A 17,482-nucleotide genomic window follows, 5' to 3' on the forward strand; every position below is an offset into this window, starting at 1 on the left:
TAATGTTTGTTTATTTTTGAGAGAGAGAGTGCACGCGTGCAGGCTGTGGAGGGGCAGAGAGAGAGGGAGACAGAGGATCCAAAGCAGGCTCCCCGCTGACAGCAGTGAGCCTGAACAGTGAGATCATGACCTGAGCCAGATGCTTAACCGACTGAGCCACCCAGGCACCCCCACATTAAAATAATTTTGATAAATATTGTCAAATTACCCTGAGCAAATTTTCAACAAATTACAGTCCTATCAACAATGTGTGTGAATGGCTATTATTCCCATACCATCATCAGCACTAGTTTTTATAAATCTTTCCCAGTCCATTAGGAGAAAGGTGGCTTTAATTTATGTGTCTTTATTTACTGATAAGGTGGACCATCTTAGTGTCTGTGACTTTTATTTGGTTTGTGGACTGTGATAGTCCCAGGAGCCAGTCTCCCTTGTCTGCACCCCTCAGAGTGAGGCTGTGACTGGGCTCTTCCCTGTATCTCTGTCCTCTGAGCTGGAAAGACATCCTGTTCTGTTGGAAGTTGGACAGAGGTCACTCTGGTTCCTGACAGTTCCCTACTTCCCACTTGAACAGCCACTTTGGAGAAAGGCCCTCAAGGGTAGCATTGGCCCTAAGCTCTTCCGTGATTGGACCTACCCCTGTGGGTACATGTGAGCAAGTCTACACCACTTAGAAACTGGGTCAGAGGAACAGATTGCAGAGCAGCTAAGGCCATGTTAAGTGTTTCTTTTGCAGCCCACTTCTGCAGCCTGGGGGCTGTGCTGATAGTGGATATTAAAGTTGCCTCCGGTGTGGCAGCCTTGGCTCTCCCAAGAGACCTTCCCTACCCTTCCAGATTAGGAGTCTCAGTGAGATGGCTCCTCAGATTGATTCTCTCTTGGCTGTTATGGTCTCGTTGTCCCCTTCTGTACCTTTACATATGAGTTCCCTCTCTCCCTTCCCTTTGCTTTTTGGCCGTTTTAGCCAATTACCAGAAGGCTGGGTTTGTAAGGTGGCTCTAGACTTCCTTCTTCCTCAGATATCCTGATACTCAGTTTATATTTATTTTTTACCGTCTTATGTTTTAAATGTTCAATATTAACAGTAGCACCATATTCACAACCTTCAGTGCTATCACTGAATTAATATTTCCCCTATATTGAAACCACCAGGGTCTTACAGTTGATGCACAGATTTAATGTGACAGTATGTAAGTTTTTTTTCATTGACAGGCTGTTATTAAATTGACTCTGTACCTTACATTGATGGCTTCTTAGAGACAATGATATGTGGTAGTAACAGTAAAAAATTTTCTCACGTGCAGTCCTACTTTGTCACATACCAGGACCAAACGACATACTGTGACAGTGCCTGAGGTGGGTCAGTTACATGTCATCCCAGTGGCAAAACTGGGCTCTGACTAAGGGATTTTCCCTAGTTTCAAAACCTCTGTCCCACGCAGTCTGAACTGCGTGAAGAGCCCAGGTGGGTGTTTTGACCAGTTGGGGTCTTGGAGTTGTTTTATTGTGTTTTCTGAGCCTGAATGTAAACTTTGGTGAGAATATCTGTAGTTTGTTCTGAGTTGAAGGCAGATAAGAAAGGACTATTGAAGCCAGCAAAATGAGCTCAGGGCCAGGAACTTCTAGAGATGATGGAGGATTTACTAAGTGCACACAAGCTGGGAATGGCAGTAGGTTTACAGAGGGTTGACAGCAGAGTGCGCTGGAATGAACTGAAGCCTGGAGGTGTTTGTGTAATTAACTCTGACTGTGGTTCTTGAAGGAGGGACATAAAAGTAAAGCCAATGGTGGGGGGGGGCGCAGTTAGTTAGGCAGGACTCCCAGGAAACTTCAGTTCCTGGCTACCTGGATCAGGATAACTAGAGTGACCCAGGAATCTGCATTTTAGACAAGCTCTGTAGGTGGGTCTCAGGTCAGATGCAGCTAGAGCCTCTAGTGGACACCCTTGGCCTTGAGGCCAGAAAGCTGGTGTTCTCTTTTTTCTTCTGCCACTGACTGGATAAATGGTCCAGGGCAAGGCCAGGTCACCACATCCATGTGAAGAACCAGTGCCTTTTCAATTGTGCAGCCCATGCTGCCTTCCTCTTCCTTATTCTTGCCACACCTTCACTCTGTACATGTCCTCTTCAATCATTATCCACATATTGCTGCTTTGGAAACTTTCATCTGGTGAGATTGAAAGCTTGAGAGCAGGGATGGCCTTAGACCATGTTGCATCCCAGTACCCAGCACCAAGCTTTGCCCTTCCTGGGATCTCTATAAATGCCTGTTCTCTGAGGGGTCCTGACCAATATAAAGTCATGTAGTAGACACCTTGACTTGCATTTGCTCCAGTCTCTACCCTTTTAAAATATACAGTGCTGTTTAGAAGGAAGTGCTATCTTTCCAGCATCCCAAGAGATGTATGCACCATTGTATCTATATGACACTACTACATCATATAAAGGGATAGCTCCAAATTGGGAGCCTTCCAAAAAGACTTGGGTTCTCCAAAGACAGGTATTGGTGATGGTACCTCTCCCCAAATCCTGACCTAAAACAGAACCCCAGCTTAGTGCCAATGGACACTGTGCCGCTGGTGTTCAGATGAGCCATTGGCCAACATTTTGACCATTGTGATCATGCAAAGACCTATGATCTGTGAAAGGAGACCTGATTTCTCTGCAAGTGAGGACAGGAGAGCACAACACTGAAGGGGACAACTTCAGGAAATTCTGGTGCCACCTTCTGACAGTTTCTGGTAATGTTTTGGGCACTATCCTATATATTGATCTACTCAAGTTATTAAAAAAGAGAGTGACTCTTCCTAAGTTTCTTCTCCTTTGAGAATATATCTAGTTGGTTAGGAGCTATATGTAGTTTAAGCTCACCATAATTTTACTCCTTCTCTTTGCCAGCTTATAAGCCCTGGCAGTAAGCAGGGGGTGGGCACTAGGGCACTAGAGGGAACCCAGAAACTGGTTATTTGATTGGTTTGCTTTGGATGGTTAGGGTTTGTGGCACAAGGAAGAAAGTAGGATTCCCAGGGGATTGAGTGTTGCTAAAACAACTCATAGGAATGCTATGACAGGAAGGTCCCTAAGTCACCTGAGTATGTTGTGGTATAAAGATATGTATTACTAGTTTTGCTTTCACCCTTGTTTTCTGTTTTTACTCCAGTGATCCATGGAGAAGAGGGTATAATTAAGCAAGTATGTGGACTTATCTGGTTCACAGCCACCCTCAACAGCTTGTGAATGATTTAGACTCTTCCCTCAAAGAATTGCTGTGTAGTATGAAGTATTACAGTCCTTTGGAAAGCAATCTTGTTTTAAGTACGAAAATTTTAAATATATACTCTTCATCCCATTAATGCCACCCCTAAGAATCCATCCCATCCAATTAAAAATAAATACACATAGGGGCACCTGGGTGGCTCAGTCGGTTAAGTGTCAGACTTTGGCTCAGGCCATGATCTCATGGTTTGTGAGTTCGAGCCCTGTGTCTGGCTCTGTGCTGATAGCTCAGAGCCTGGAGCCTGCTCGGATTCTGTGTCTCCCCCTCTTTCTGCCTCTCCCATGCTCATGCTCTGTCTCTCTCAGTCTCTTAATAATAAACATTAAAAATAAATTAAAAATAAATACAAATTGAAATGTATACAAGGATGTTTATTGTAGCATTTTCCACAATGGCCAAAAAAACCAAAAAAACAAAAACTGCCCATCAATGGCTAAATTGTTAACTAAATTGTGGCACATCTACACCTTGAAATACTATACAACCATTAATTAAATAATGAGAGTTTTCTGCTTGACTTGGGAGAGGGGGTTTCTACCAGATATTGAGTGGGGGGGGGGGGGGGAAGTAGGTAAGTATGAATAATATATATATATAAATCTTCTAATGTTTATTTTTGAGAGAGAGAGAGAGAGAGAGAGAACATGCACACATGTGCACACGCAGGGGTGGGTAAAGAGGAAAACCGAGAACCCAAAGCAGGCTTCATGCTGTCAGTGCAGAACTCAATGTGGGACTCGAACTCCTAGAATTGTGAGATCATGATCTGAGCTGAAGTCAGACTTAATGGATGGAGCCACCTATGTGCCCCTGAATAATATATATTTTTAAATAAAACAACCATTTGTGTAATTATATAAGCACACAGAATAGTAAGGAAAGATACACATAGGTTTAACATGGTTATGTGTGTGTGCACATAGGTCTGTTGGGGGAGGACAATAGTAAGGCAGGTAATATAGGGGATGCAAGCATCACTAAAAACTTGAATTTTATGACAAGCAATTTATGTAAAGTTATATATGTGCATGTGTGTATATATGTGAATTAAGAAGTTAGAAAAAATGTAAATCTTTATCTATTGACCAGAAAGGATGTCCTTATATGTTGATATGTGCTAAAAGCAAATTGCAAAGTTGGTGGGTTTTTTTGTTAAGCACAAACCCACAAAAATTAGCCTGTATATGTGAATACATGCTTACATTATTCTAAGCAAGGATTTCCATACCTGGGTGCTAACATAGGGACCTCAACTGAGATATGAAAGGTTAATAAGGAGGATGGAGGGAAGTTTTGTGTTTTAAAAACATACACTGGGGTGCCTGGGTAGCCTAGTCGGTTGAGCATCCAACTTCGGCTCAGGTCATAATCTCACAGTTCATGAGTTCGAGCCCCACATTGGGCTTGCTGCTGTGAACACAGAGCCCACTTCAGATCCTCTCTCCCCCTCTCTCTCTGCCCCTCCCCTGCTCATCCTCTCTCTCTCTCTCTCAAAAATAAAGATTTTAAAAATAAAATAAAAATATACATCTTTGTATTTTATGTGTTGCAGTGGACATTTGTCTATAATGTACCAGTGATCTATTGCCACAGTAATATCACATAATAAACTATACCCGAACTTGGTGGGCTTAAAAAAACCAAGCCTTCCCTTGGCAGATGGCTGAAGGAAGAAGGGAATTATGCCTGCCAGTGTGAGGAATCATAAGTTACTTAATATTTATAAAGAAATTTACAGCTTTCAAAACACTCTTGTAATGTTTCATTATTTCTCACCTTTTTGAATTTTAATTTCTATCTATGCATCTGTCTCCATCACTAGCCCACAAGTTTGAGTGCCGTGACCATGTCTCATTTATCATAATAATGTCAATGTTTATTTTAGTATTGTTCCTAGAACATGGGAGATGCTAATAAAGAACTGCTGATGCTAAAGATGTTAGTAAATAATTTTTTTAAAAACTTTATTTAACTCATGGGTCTGGATTAAATAGCTAGGTGGCTAGCTAGGCTGGGGATAGCTAGGTGGGTCTTTTGGTCTTAACTGAGCTCACTCACATATCTGGGGGGCAACTGTCTGTGGCTGGCCTTGAATGAGGCAGTTAGGCATCCTCCAGCAGGTCAGCCCTGGGTGTGTATGTTGTCATGGTGATGGACAAGTGAGAGGGCCAGCCCAATCATGTGAGTGCTTTTCATGTTTATCCATATATTAGGGTACTACAGAGAAACAGAACCAATACTGTGTGTGTGTGTGTGTGTGTGTGTGTGTGTGTGTATCAATAAAGAGAGTTATTACAAGGAATTGACTCACATGGTTATGGAAGCTGAGAAGTCTAGCCAGGAGAGCCACTAGTATAAGTTTGAGTCTGAGTCAGAGCAGAAGACTGATGTCCCAACGCAAAGACAGTGAGGCAGAGAGAAAGAATTCTTTCTTACTCAACCTTGTATTCCATTCAGGCCTTCCAGCAGATTGGATGAGGCCCACCTATATTGAGGAGGGCAACCTACTTTACTCAGTTTACCAATTCAAATGTCAATCTCATCCAAAAACACCTCCACAGACATACCTAGAAATCATGTTTATCCTTTTATGATAAAATTGATATTATTAATATCAATATTAAGGGGACACATAAAATTAACCATCACAGCTTCCAATATACTTGGACAAAGCAAGTCACATGGCCAAACCCAGAGACAGGGTAAAAGGGCAATGAAAATTTATGGAACTATCTTGGTCCGTTCAGGCTGCTGTAACAGAATACCATAGACTGGATGACTTCAACAAATGTTTATTTCTCACAGTTCTGGAGGCTGGGAAGTCCAAAATCAAGGTGATGGCAGATCTGGTATTTTGTGAGAGCTCTCTTCGTGGTTTGCAGACAGCTGTATTCTCATATCCTCACATGGCCAAGTGTCTTTTCCTACAACTGTACTAATCCCATTTGTGAGGGCACTACCCCCAAGACGTAATTACCTTCCAAAGATCTATATCTTTTTTTTTTTTAATGTTTATTTATTTTTGAGAGAGAGGAAGAGGGAGACAGAGCATGAGCAGGGGAGGGGCAGAGATAGAAGGAGACACAGAATCCAAAGCAAGCTCCAGGCTCTGAGCTGTCAGCACACATGGGGCTCTGAGCTGTCAAGCCAACATGGGGCTTAAACCCACGAGCCATGAGATCATGACCTGAACCAAAGTTGGATGCTCAACCAACTGAGCCACCCAGGCACCCCCAAATACCTATATCTTAATACCATCATTAGGATTAAGATTTCAACATAGGACTCTTGAGGTGGGACAAAAACATTCAGTCTGTAACAAAGGAGATATTGATACAGGGAGGGTAAAGAATGAGGATGACTTTCATATCACACCATTTGCAGTAGAAAAGGTATTGAAGGAAGAGGACTTTCTCCCCTCTGTTTATCTAAGAATGGTCACTTGCCTGGTGTCATGTAGAATTTAGTGGCAAAATTAATTATATCTGGCTTCTTAATATATTTTAATTAATATCATATAAAGCAAAATATTGCTTTGGAGATTTGCAAAGTGGGGCATATACACTTAAGATTTGCTTGACCCAGGGGGCACCTGGGTGGCTCAGTCGTTTAGGTGTCCCACTTTGGCTCAGGTCATGATCTCATGGTTCATGGGTTCGAGCCCCGCATTGGGCTCTGTGCTGACAGCTCAGAGCCTGGAGCCTGCTTCGGATTCTGTATCTCCCTCTCTCCCTGCCCCTTCCCTGCTCATGTTCTGTCTCTCTCTGTCTCTCAAAAATGAATAAATGTGTAAAAAAATAATAAATAAATTAATGAATAAATAAATAAATAAATAAAGATTTGCTTGACCCAGCAAGGTGGGGAAGGGATAACAGGGCAGCCATTACAGCTCCACCTCATTGTTGGTACTTCCCCAAATCATAGATAATGGAGTTTTCCAGAAGTTTTGCAGAATTCCAGAGGGAAAATGACATCAGGCTGGGGTTGAGGAGTGCCTGCTAGGTGGCATCCTTTTCTGTCCAGTCTAGCTAAGGATGAGAAGGCAGTGGATCTTTTGTCCCAGCAGGGACACGGTATGTTCAATTTAGGGGAGTGTTTGTTAGGAAAAAATATTGAGAAAAATGGAAAGATTATGATAATGGTCTTCTTGATTCTTTTCTCAGAATACTCAAGTAATTTGGGATGATTTGGTCTAGTTTTGCATGATCTTGTTTTATGTTTCCCATACTTGATGAGACTCATAATAATTGATAGGCTGCATCACTGTCTAAGTGAAGAGGAGCAAACAATAGAAAGTTAGAGGTGTCCATAAGACACTGTGCTCCTCCTAGAAAAGACAGCCACTGTGGGCTCCCTGCCCACTCATTTGGTAGCTAAGAATTTTACAAAAGACTGGAGATTAGAGTGGGAGAATGCTTGGATACATGATTGATTGTCTTCATTTTAGTTCCTTGTTAATGGAGCAAGGTATTAATAGGTCAAGGCAACAACAAGGATGACCTTGTGTTGTTATACAGAAACCTTTCTCATTCAGCACAAGAAACACAACATTCTCCTCCTGGGGGTGTGGAACATCATGTCCATGAAAGGTGCCAGCACTCAGTGGCTTCTCCCTAGGGACAGATTCTACAGCAAGCTTGATGATGTCAAAACTGAACCTTACACACATGCAATGCTTTCTAAATAAAAGAACCCTGAGATTTTGTGAGAGCACATCCTTCATACTTCCTGCCAGCCATTTACCAATATTTGGTCAGTCTGTTTGGAGACCCAGGAAACTTATCCAGCTGAGCCTCAGAACCATATCAGAAGTGTCCAAACCTGGCCTGGCAGACAATTAGTTATGCATGCAACTGCTCCTTCCCACTGCTTACTTGCTGAGAAATGGAGATTTGTTTATGGAAACGATATACCCAGCCCCAAAGGATGAATTATGACTGAACTAGGCTATCATATCACCCCTTACTCCTTTGGCCAGCTGCCCATTGTCCCAGACTCCTTTGCAGCCATGCGACCATGTGACCCACCTCTGCCCAAAGAGACATCAGGAGATGTTGGCTACAGGGCTTGGAAAGATCATTCCTGCAGAATAAAATAGGAGAAAGCCTTTGGTTCTTTCTTCTTGTGTGAAGCTGGTGTGCAAGCTGGAGCTACAGTAGCCATTCTACAACCACAGGGCATAAAGTATGAGTAATGCATCACACAGAGGATTGGGGAAAGATGAAAAGAGTTTGAGTCCTTAGTGATATCAGAGAGCCACGGCCTCCAGACTTCTTGCTACTTAAGATAATTAAAAGTCTTGGGACACCTGGGTGGCTCAGTCAGTTGAACGTCTGATTCTTGATTTTAGATCAGGTTGTGATCCCAGGATCATCAAATCGAGCCCCATGCCAGGCTCTGTCCTAATAAGCATGGAGCCTACTTAAGATTCTCTCTCTCTCTCTCTCTCTCTCTCTCTCTCTCTCTCTCTCTCTCTCTCTCTCCCCCTCTCCCCCTCCCCCCTCCCTCCCTCCCCCCTCCCTCTCCCTCCCCCCTCCCTCTCCCTCCCTCCCTCTCCCTCTCCCCCTCCCTCTCCCTCCCTCTCTCTCCCCCTCTCTCCCCCTCTCCCTCTCCCCCTCTCCCTCCCTCTCTCTCCCCCTCTCTCCCCCCCTCCCTCTCCCTCCCCCTCTCCCCCTCTCTCCCCCTCTCCCTCTCTCTCCCCCTCTCCCTCTCCCACCCCCTCTCCCTCCCTCTCCTCCTTCTCTCCTCTCCCTTTCCCTCTCCCTCCCCCTCTCCCCCCTCCCCCTCCTCCCCTCTTCCCTCCCCTCTCCCCCCCCCCTCTGTCTTCACTGCCTAAGTCACTGTTAGTCAGATATTTGTTACTTGCAAATGAAAGTATTCCCAACTGATATACTCAGTCTCTTTCAGCCTGGACCAGGTAGGTTCTACTGACAGTTCCACCACAGTAGCTTTGCAGCCAGTAAATTCCATCTGCTAAATAGGGATAAAAATGCCATCTTTACCTCAAGTACAGTTTATGATTCAGAAGATCAGAACGTGGTCTGTGCATCAGCAAACCAGTATCCCCTGGGAATTTGTTGAAAATATGAATTCTCAGGCTCCCACCCCAGACATACTAAATTAGAAAGCTTGTGGGTGGGGCCAATAATCTTTTCCAGGTGATTCTGGTGAAATGGAAAGTTTGAGAACGTTGATACAGAGTCAAATGGAGTGGTTGCATGTCAGAAACACCTGAGGAACTTACGAAAAGATTCTCAAACTCTACCTGCAGAATTATGATTCAGCATTTCTGCAGGGTAGCCTAAGAATCTATACATCTCCAAAGGCCCCCAGGTGATTCTGAGTAAACCAGGCTTGGAAACCTGAATGGGATGCATATTAAAGCAGGTCACATATGCCATCGGGCTGTTACACAAGTAAGGGATGAGGAATTGACCTGGGTGCCTCTGGGGTCAGGTGAGCTGTATTATGGACTTTTTCACCTGTTAAGTGAGGGAACTGACAACTTGATTTTAGAAGCCTTTTTCAGGTTTAAAATTCCTAGGATGCCAGCTTGAATTTTGCAGATCTGGCTGGAACAAGCAAATGATATTGGTAATTACAAAGACGAATGAGCAACAAGTGGAAGAAACTGGGATTTTGCTAAAGTCAAAATAGCAGCCTCATCACCCACCATAGCCAGACCCTGTAAATCCAAAACAGGTTTTCTCTTCTGCTTTTACTAGGTTTATGAGACAGCAGGTTTGCACTTCAGATGTTCATTTATAGAGTGCTAGACTACACCTGCTTCATGCTAGGCTTGTGCTTTGGGGGTTATTTTATTTGGAGAATATTATTTTTAAATAACATCACCTTCAAGGAACTTGCTTTCTAAAATGTGCTGCTTGTTAAGGATCAAAACCACTGACTGAAGCAGCCTACTGTAGTGCCCCCGATTTCGAATCCAAGAGACCACCAAGGAGCCAAAACCGATGCAAACGCACGAGGGTTTATTGCAAGCTCGAGCTTGGGCCCAAGTATACCCCACACAGTGGAGCAGGGACTTGGACCCCTAGGTTAAGAGGCGTAGCAGTTTTATAGGGGCCAGTGGCCAATGAGATTGTAACACACACAGAAAGTTGCATAGTCCTGTCAGTCCACACGCAGGTGGCCAATTGAATTACAATTTACCCTATAGTAACTGTTCGAACTAGCCTATCACTCTGGTCAGAATTGGCGCGCAAGTTTGGCGGGCAAAAAGCGGGGTTTACATTCTTTGGCGGTTAGGGGTTCCGCATTCCTATATGAGCCAGTTTCCAGTAAAGGTGTGCTTAGCGGCTTGACTAGGGTGGGGGAGTGTCTTAAGCAATAAGTAGGTCATGTGGGGGTTATACATGAGATAATGGGTGTAGCACAAAATGGAGTTAGTCTTGCTCTGCTTGTCCAGGGGTAGGGGATTTTTGTTAAATTCCTTGGGTCCCACACCTACTCACTGTCCATCCAAATATGATTTACCCTCTCTCCTGCCTCATCTTTATCTTGTACTGGAGATGCCAGTCATTTCTCACCCACTCCCACATCTCCTCAGGAAACTACTGTCCTGCTTACCAGGGAGTCTGCTCTTTCACTCCACCCCTGCTGAGTGAATGGTTAAATCCATGATGCTGTGGAAAACAAAAAAATATCTCATTGATAAGTTTGGAGGATAAACGATACCAATTAATTATTTTGAAAATCAATAAACAGAAGAAGTTAAGCATTTATCCTTTCTTTTCTATGTGAAATGTTTAGGGGAATCAAATAGTTGGTGAGGAGGAATTTGTTTTCATAGAAGCTGATAAATGAAGAAGGAATGATACAAATCATAATATGCCCCTTTTGCAAATCCTAATGAATTTATGGATCTGGGAAGTGATCATCAATGTCTGTTAATATCACAAAAAAAGAGGAACAAGAAGATATTATGTATAGTATTGTTATGCCCAGAATTCGTGATCCCCAAAGACCACTAGGGAGCCGAGTCCGATGCAAAAGCAAAAGAACCTTTATTCGAGCTAGCTCGAGCTCAATCCCCTACCTGCACCGACGCAGCGGTGAGATACCAGGGAGAGAGAGCGAGTTTCAAAAGGACAAAGGTTTTATTGGGGCCCAGGGGCAGTTGGTGAGGTAACGGCTGTGGCCTCAGCCGATTGGCTGGGGAAGGGTCCGAGTCCTGTTAGACAGGTGAGGGGGGGGGTTACTCAAGGGGAGGAGGTGTGGTCAAGGTGAAGGACACAGAACAAGATGGAGTCGGCCGGCATAGGCCCGCCCTTTCATTCCCCCCTTGTCATGTAACTTACGGACCCAATCATGGGACCGGCTGCATTTATGGTGACAAGGGGAACAGAGTTTGGAAGTTTACGCTAAGTTCTGGGAAGCATGTGTCCCTGGGGTGGCTCTGGGAGGTCTAATTAAGTATTGTCCCTGAGCTGGTATCTATGATCTGCCAGGTGATGTTTTGGGGGGTGTGGGGACTCCCAGTAGCATGAGCAATGACAAGCAGAGTTAACAGAGTTACCAATATTAGGTGGGTCGAATGTGCTGTAACTTGAGCTTGAGCTTGAGCGGGTTGTGTTGGTCCCGACTGATGGCCCATCGCGTGACGAAGTCCTTCTGGATCGAGGAGGGGTCCGCTGGCTGAACGTGGGTGTGATGGACCCAGGTCGCGATGCCGTCTACTTTGAGAGCGGTGGGGGTTGTCAGCACTACAATGTAGGGTCCCTTCCAGCGCGGCTCGAGAGTCTCTCGGTGGTGCCTCTTGACATAGACCCAGTCTCCCGGCTTGTACTGATGAGGTGTCGGGGTCGGGCCAGCCTCGTAGATGGCACGGAGGCGCGGCCAAATATCCTCGTGCGCCCTCTGGAGCCCTCTCAAGGAAAGAAAAAGTTCTTGATCTTTAAACTCTGCAAGAAGTTCAGCTCGAAGGCTGGGAATAACAGGGGGTGGCCTGCCAAACATGATCTCGTAGGGAGTAAAACCCAGAGTGTAAGGAGTGTTTCTAACCCGGTAAAGGGCGTACGGTAGGAGAGTCACCCAGTCCCCGCCAGTCTCCATGGTTAATTTGGTAAGGGTCTCTTTTAGGGTTCTATTTATTTTTTCTACCTGTCCTGAGCTCTGGGGCCTATAAGCACAATGTAATTTCCAGTTTGCCCCCACCGCCTTGGCTACTGCCTGTGTTACCTGAGAGATAAAAGCTGGTCCATTGTCTGATCCTACCATGGCAGGAAAACCATACCTGGGTAAGATGTCTTCTAGTAGCTTCTTAGCCACCGTCTGAGCCGTTTCATGCTTGGTTGGGTATGCCTCCACCCAGCCAGAGAAGGTGTCTGTAAATACTAAAAGATATTTATAACCATACTTTTCTGGTTTGACTTCAGTGAAGTCGACTTTCCATTGGGCTCCCGGTCTGGTGCCTCTGAGCCTGGTTCCTTTTTTATTTGATGTGGCTTTCGCGTTGGTGAGTTGGCAGGTCTTGCAGGCAGATACAACTTGCTCTATTTTGGTGTCCTGTTGGTGAATCTTGATTCCGGCATGTCGGATTAAGTCTTTTAATTTTCGGGCCCCCATGTGAGTAGACCGATGCATGTGCTCTAATATTGAGACTCCGAGCCGGTCTGGCAGCACGAGCTCCTTGTTAGGTGTATACCACCATCCCTTTATCTCCTGGGCCATGGGGAGTTTCTTGATCCGCTGTAACTCCTCCTGGGAGTATTTGGGCTGGTCTGGTAAAACTGGGTCTCCCGGGTCTGGTAGTTGTATGGTCATGGTGGGGACTGGAGTAAGGGCTACTGCCTTGGCTGCCTGGTCAGCCTTTCGATTACCTCTAGCTACTGGGTTATCAGCTTTTTGGTGCCCTTGGCAGTGGATAATGGCTAGCTTGGCAGGAAGCCATAAGGCCGTAAGCAGGTTAAGTATCTCCTGCTTATTTTTTATAGTCCGTCCTTCTGCCGTCAGTAACCCCCTCTCCTGATAAATTGCCCCATGAATATGAGCTGTGGCAAATGCATAACGGCTGTCTGTGTAGATGTTAAGCCGTTTTCCAGCTCCCAGCATCAGCGCCTTGGTGAGGGCTATGAGCTCCGCTCGCTGGGCTGACGTTCCGGAGGGTAGAGCCTCCGCCCATACGGTGTCCATTTCGGTGACCACCGCTGCACCCGCATACCTGTGTCCATCTCGCACAAAGCTGCTGCCATCAGTGAACCAAGTAGCCTCGGCATCGGGGAGGGGCTGGTCGGTCAGGTCCATCCGGAATCCATGTACTTGTTCCAGGATTCCCGCACAGTCATGTAGTGGAGCACCTAGGTCAGGGTCGGGCAGCAGGGTTGCAGGATTGAGGGCTGCACTGGGGTGGAACCGCACTCGTGGAGGGTTGAGTAGGAGGCTCTGGTAATGAGTCACACGTGTATTGTTCATCCATCTATCAGGAGGCTGTTTCAGGACCCCTTCAATGGCGTGTGGGGTTGTGATCCAGATCTCCTGTCCTAGGGTCAGTTTGTCTGCATCCTTGACTAGGAGTGCTGTCGCCGCAATAATTCTTAGGCATGGCGGCCAGCCGGCAGCCACTGGGTCTAGTTTCTTAGACAGGTAAGCCACTGGGCGGTTCCAGGGGCCTAAGGCTTGAGTTAGAACCCCTTTTGCTATTCCCTTATGTTCGTCTACAAAGAGGTGGAAGGGTTTCATAATGTCTGGTAGGCCCAGGGCTGGGGCACTTAGGAGGGCCTTTTTTAACTGATTAAAGGCAATTTTTTCTTTTTCAGTCCATTTAAATGTTTTCCCTTCTTTGGTAGCTTCATATAGGGGCCTGGCGATCTCAGCAAAACCTGGAACCCAGAGGCGGCAGTAGCCGGCTGATCCTAGGAATTCCCTCACTTCTCTTCGGGAGGTGGGAGTAGGGATCTTTAGGACAGTTTCTTTTCTGGCATCTGATAACCGCCGCTGTCCGCCCTCCAGGATATATCCCAGGTAACTTACCCTCTCCCTGCATATCTGAGCCTTCTTTGCGGATGCCCGGTACCCTAAAGCTCCCAGGGTAGCCAGCAGGTCCTGGGTCCCTCGCTCACAGTCTTTGGCCGTGTCAGCAGCAATCAGGATGTCATCTACGTACTGTAGGAGGGTGAGGCCAGGGTGCTCCCTTCTGTACTCACCCAGGTCCTCGTGTAGTGCCTCGTCGAAGACGGTGGGTGAATTTTTGAATCCCTGAGGTAGCCGTGTCCAGGTGAGTTGCCCACTGTAGCCCTCCTCCGGATCATGCCACTCGAAGGCGAACAGGGGTTGGCTCTGGGGTGCCAGCGGCAGACTGAAGAAGGCGTCCTTTAAATCTAGTACAGTATACCAGACCCTGGGGGGCGCCAAGGAGCTCAAGAGAGTATATGGGTTGGGAACAGTTGGGTGTATGTCCGCGACCCTCTTATTTACTTCCCGGAGGTCTTGTACCGGTCGGTAGTCATTTGTGTGAGGCTTTTTGACCGGCAGTAAGGGGGTGTTCCAGGCAGACTGGCAGGGAACTAGTACCCCTAGGCTTCGTAGTCTCCGGATGTGTGGCTGGATCCCCTTCCGGGCCTCCTGTGACATGGGGTATTGTTTGATCCTTACCGGACTCTCTCCTGGCTTGAGCTCTACCAGGACTGGGGTCCTATGAGCGGCTAGTCCCATCCCCCCCCCAGTCTCTGCCCAAACCGAGGGGAATTCTTGTAGCCATCTGTCTATATTATCCTCTCTCGGGAGCGCCTCCTGGTGGAGGAGGTATTCATCCTCCAGTTTCATGGTCAGGACCTGGATGGGGTGGCCCTTGCCATCGGTGACCTGAGGCCCCCCTTGTCTGAAAGTTATCTGAGCTCCAATCTTGGTCAGTAAGTCCCGTCCTAACAGCGGGTAGGGGCATTCTGGTATTACCATAAAGGAGTGGGATACCCGGCCCGTTCCCAAATCTACTGTTCTTCGGGTAGTCCATGAATACTGGCTCATACCAGTTGCCCCTTGTACCCAGGACTTCTTGCTGGCTAGTTTTCCTTGTGGGGTGCGGAGGACCGAATGTTGTGCTCCGGTGTCGACAAGGAAGTCAACAGGGGTCCCCTCCACTTTAAGAGTTACCCTGGGTTCGGGGAGAGGGTCCGAACCCCGACTCCCCTAATCACTTAGTTCATCTAGCTCTAGGACTTTTACTCGATCAGTCTTGCTTCCTTTCCCACCGGCCCTTTTCAGACAATCTCGGGCCCAATGCCCTATCTCCTTGCAGTATGCGCACTGATCCTTCTGCAGCCTCTGCTTCCCCCCTTTGGTGGTTCTTTTACCTTTTCTTGTGTCGTCTGCCAGCTGCCGGAGATGGCGGTCTCGTTCCTCAGGGGAGTCAGCAGTGGTAGCTAGTAGTATTCTGGCCAGGTCTCGAGTCTGCTTACTGCTGGCAGTCGCCATGGCGCGGGCCTGCTTGTCCTCAGGAAGCTCCCGGTTATTATATACCTTTTCGGCTACCACCAGTAAGTCCTGCAGACTTTTTTCTCCTAGTCTATCTATTTTCTGTAATTTTCTCCTAATGTCTATGGCCGATTGGTTTACAAAGGCCATGATAACAGCTGCCTTGCTTTCCGGAGCCTCTGGATCCATGGGGGTATAGGTACGGAATGCCTCCATGATCCGTTCTAAAAAGGCAGCCGGAGATTCATCTTTTCCCTGTTGTACATTTCCTACCTTGGCCAAATTGGTTGGCTTTCTAGCAGCCATTCGGAGACCCCCCATTAGAGTCTGGCGGTAGACCCGGAGCCTCTCCTTACCTTCTGCCGTGTTGAAATCCCACTGGGGCCGAGTTAAGGGGAAGGAGGCATCTATCTGAGCCTGGTTGGTGGTGGGATTCCCGTCTGTGCCCGGAACTAGTTTTCGGGCCTCGTTGACGATTCTTTCTCTTTCTTCAGTCGTGAACAGGACCTGCAAAAGCTGCTGGCAATCGTCCCACGTGGGCTGATGGGTAAAAAGAACAGAGTCTAATAAATCAATAAGCCCTGCCGGTTTCTCGGAAAACTTAGGATTCTGAGCTTTCCAATTGTAGAGGTCACTAGTGGCGAAAGGCCAATAGTGATGGGGCTGGTTCCCCTCCGCGTCTGGGGGTCCGGTGGCTCGCAGGGGCAGAATAGTGGAGTCGGCGGCGGAGGCGGATTGCTCCCTCTGAGCCCTTTGTCTGGTGAAGGGCGGGCTTCCCACTGGAGCGTTTCCGCCTCCCGCTCTCGGAACAGCGTCTGCCTCCCCCGGAGGGGGAGGATGGTGTTCTTCCAGCATCCTAGAGGGGTTATACGAGGGAGGAAAAATTAATCCTTCTTCAGTACCCCCCTGTAAGACAGGGTAGAGGGGTGCTGAAGGCTGGATAAGACTTTTCTTCTTCTTTGTCCCCTGCAAAGCAAGAATGGGTTTTGGCTCCGGAGGGAGCGGGGCTAGGAAGGGTTTAAGCCAAGAGGGTGGGTCTTCCACAAGGTCCCGCCAAGTGATAATGTAAGGGAGCTGATCAAGATGGCCCGTCTTAGGCTGAGAGATGATACTCCTGACTCGGTGGATGGTAGGGAGGTCGAAGGTCCCCTCTGGTGGCCATCCGACATTGAAAGTTGGCCACTCGCTAGAACAAAAAAACTGCCACCGACCCTTTCGGACTTCCACACTGAGGTTGTTAGCTCTTCCCCTCACATCCTTAAAGTGATCAATCATAATACTTAGAGGAGTAGTCTGAGTCTGTCCCATAACATCCGTCCAGTAAGTCCACAGAACAAAACAGAGAAACACAAAAACAGACAAACAGAGGGCCCCTAGAAAATCTTCCAACTCCATGGAAGCAAAACTGAAAGCTAGCTTAGACATTTGAGGGGATTCCACGTCCCTCCAAAACCGATGAGGGGATTCCACGTCCCTCCAAAACCGATGAGGGGATTCCACGTCCCTCCAAAGACGACGGCCTCACGCCGACCAGCGGGAGCGACCCGCCTCGTCTCAGACCTTTGAGGGGATTCCACGTCCCTCCAGAAGGGAGAATCGGAACGTCTTCCGAAACTCCCGGCCCGTGGTCCTCCAGTGCGTCCACTTAGACCGCGTCGGGCACTACCAGAACTCCAGAAGTGAGCTCACACAGAAAAGACAGAACAAACAAACAGACACTAACCGTGGCCAGTCAGGCTCTCCGGGTCGGGGGTCCCTCAGGGGTCTTGGGGATCCC

The 17,482-nt window shown here is 47.1% G+C and overlaps 2 protein-coding genes across 4 annotated transcripts in view; one reads left to right on the forward strand and one right to left on the reverse strand.

Moving 5' to 3' along the window:
- The window catches only part of TMEM266 (transmembrane protein 266), a 131,020-nt gene that overhangs the window by 36,262 nt on the left and 77,276 nt on the right, over window positions 1-17,482 (forward strand). Inside the window, exon 1 of one of the 3 annotated variants that reach the window (XM_042941307.1) lies at window positions 2,682-2,740. The exons of 1 other annotated variant lie outside the window; for it this stretch is intronic. The gene's annotated coding sequence lies outside the window, so the exon portion shown is untranslated. Of the gene's footprint in view, window positions 1-2,681; window positions 2,741-14,233; window positions 14,257-17,482 lie in introns of those variants that run through there. One more of the 3 variants, XM_042941309.1, reaches the window with a different exon arrangement.
- LOC122221749 lies at window positions 11,932-17,013 on the reverse strand (the record flags this gene model as incomplete). Its single annotated transcript, XM_042941306.1, is given in 1 exon segment — window positions 11,932-17,013. A coding segment is annotated over 1 exon segment (5,082 nt), but the record flags the coding sequence as incomplete, so codon positions are not given.

Source organism: Panthera leo, chromosome B3, assembly GCF_018350215.1.
Source record: "Panthera leo isolate Ple1 chromosome B3, P.leo_Ple1_pat1.1, whole genome shotgun sequence".
Taxonomy (NCBI): domain Eukaryota; kingdom Metazoa; phylum Chordata; class Mammalia; order Carnivora; family Felidae; genus Panthera; species Panthera leo.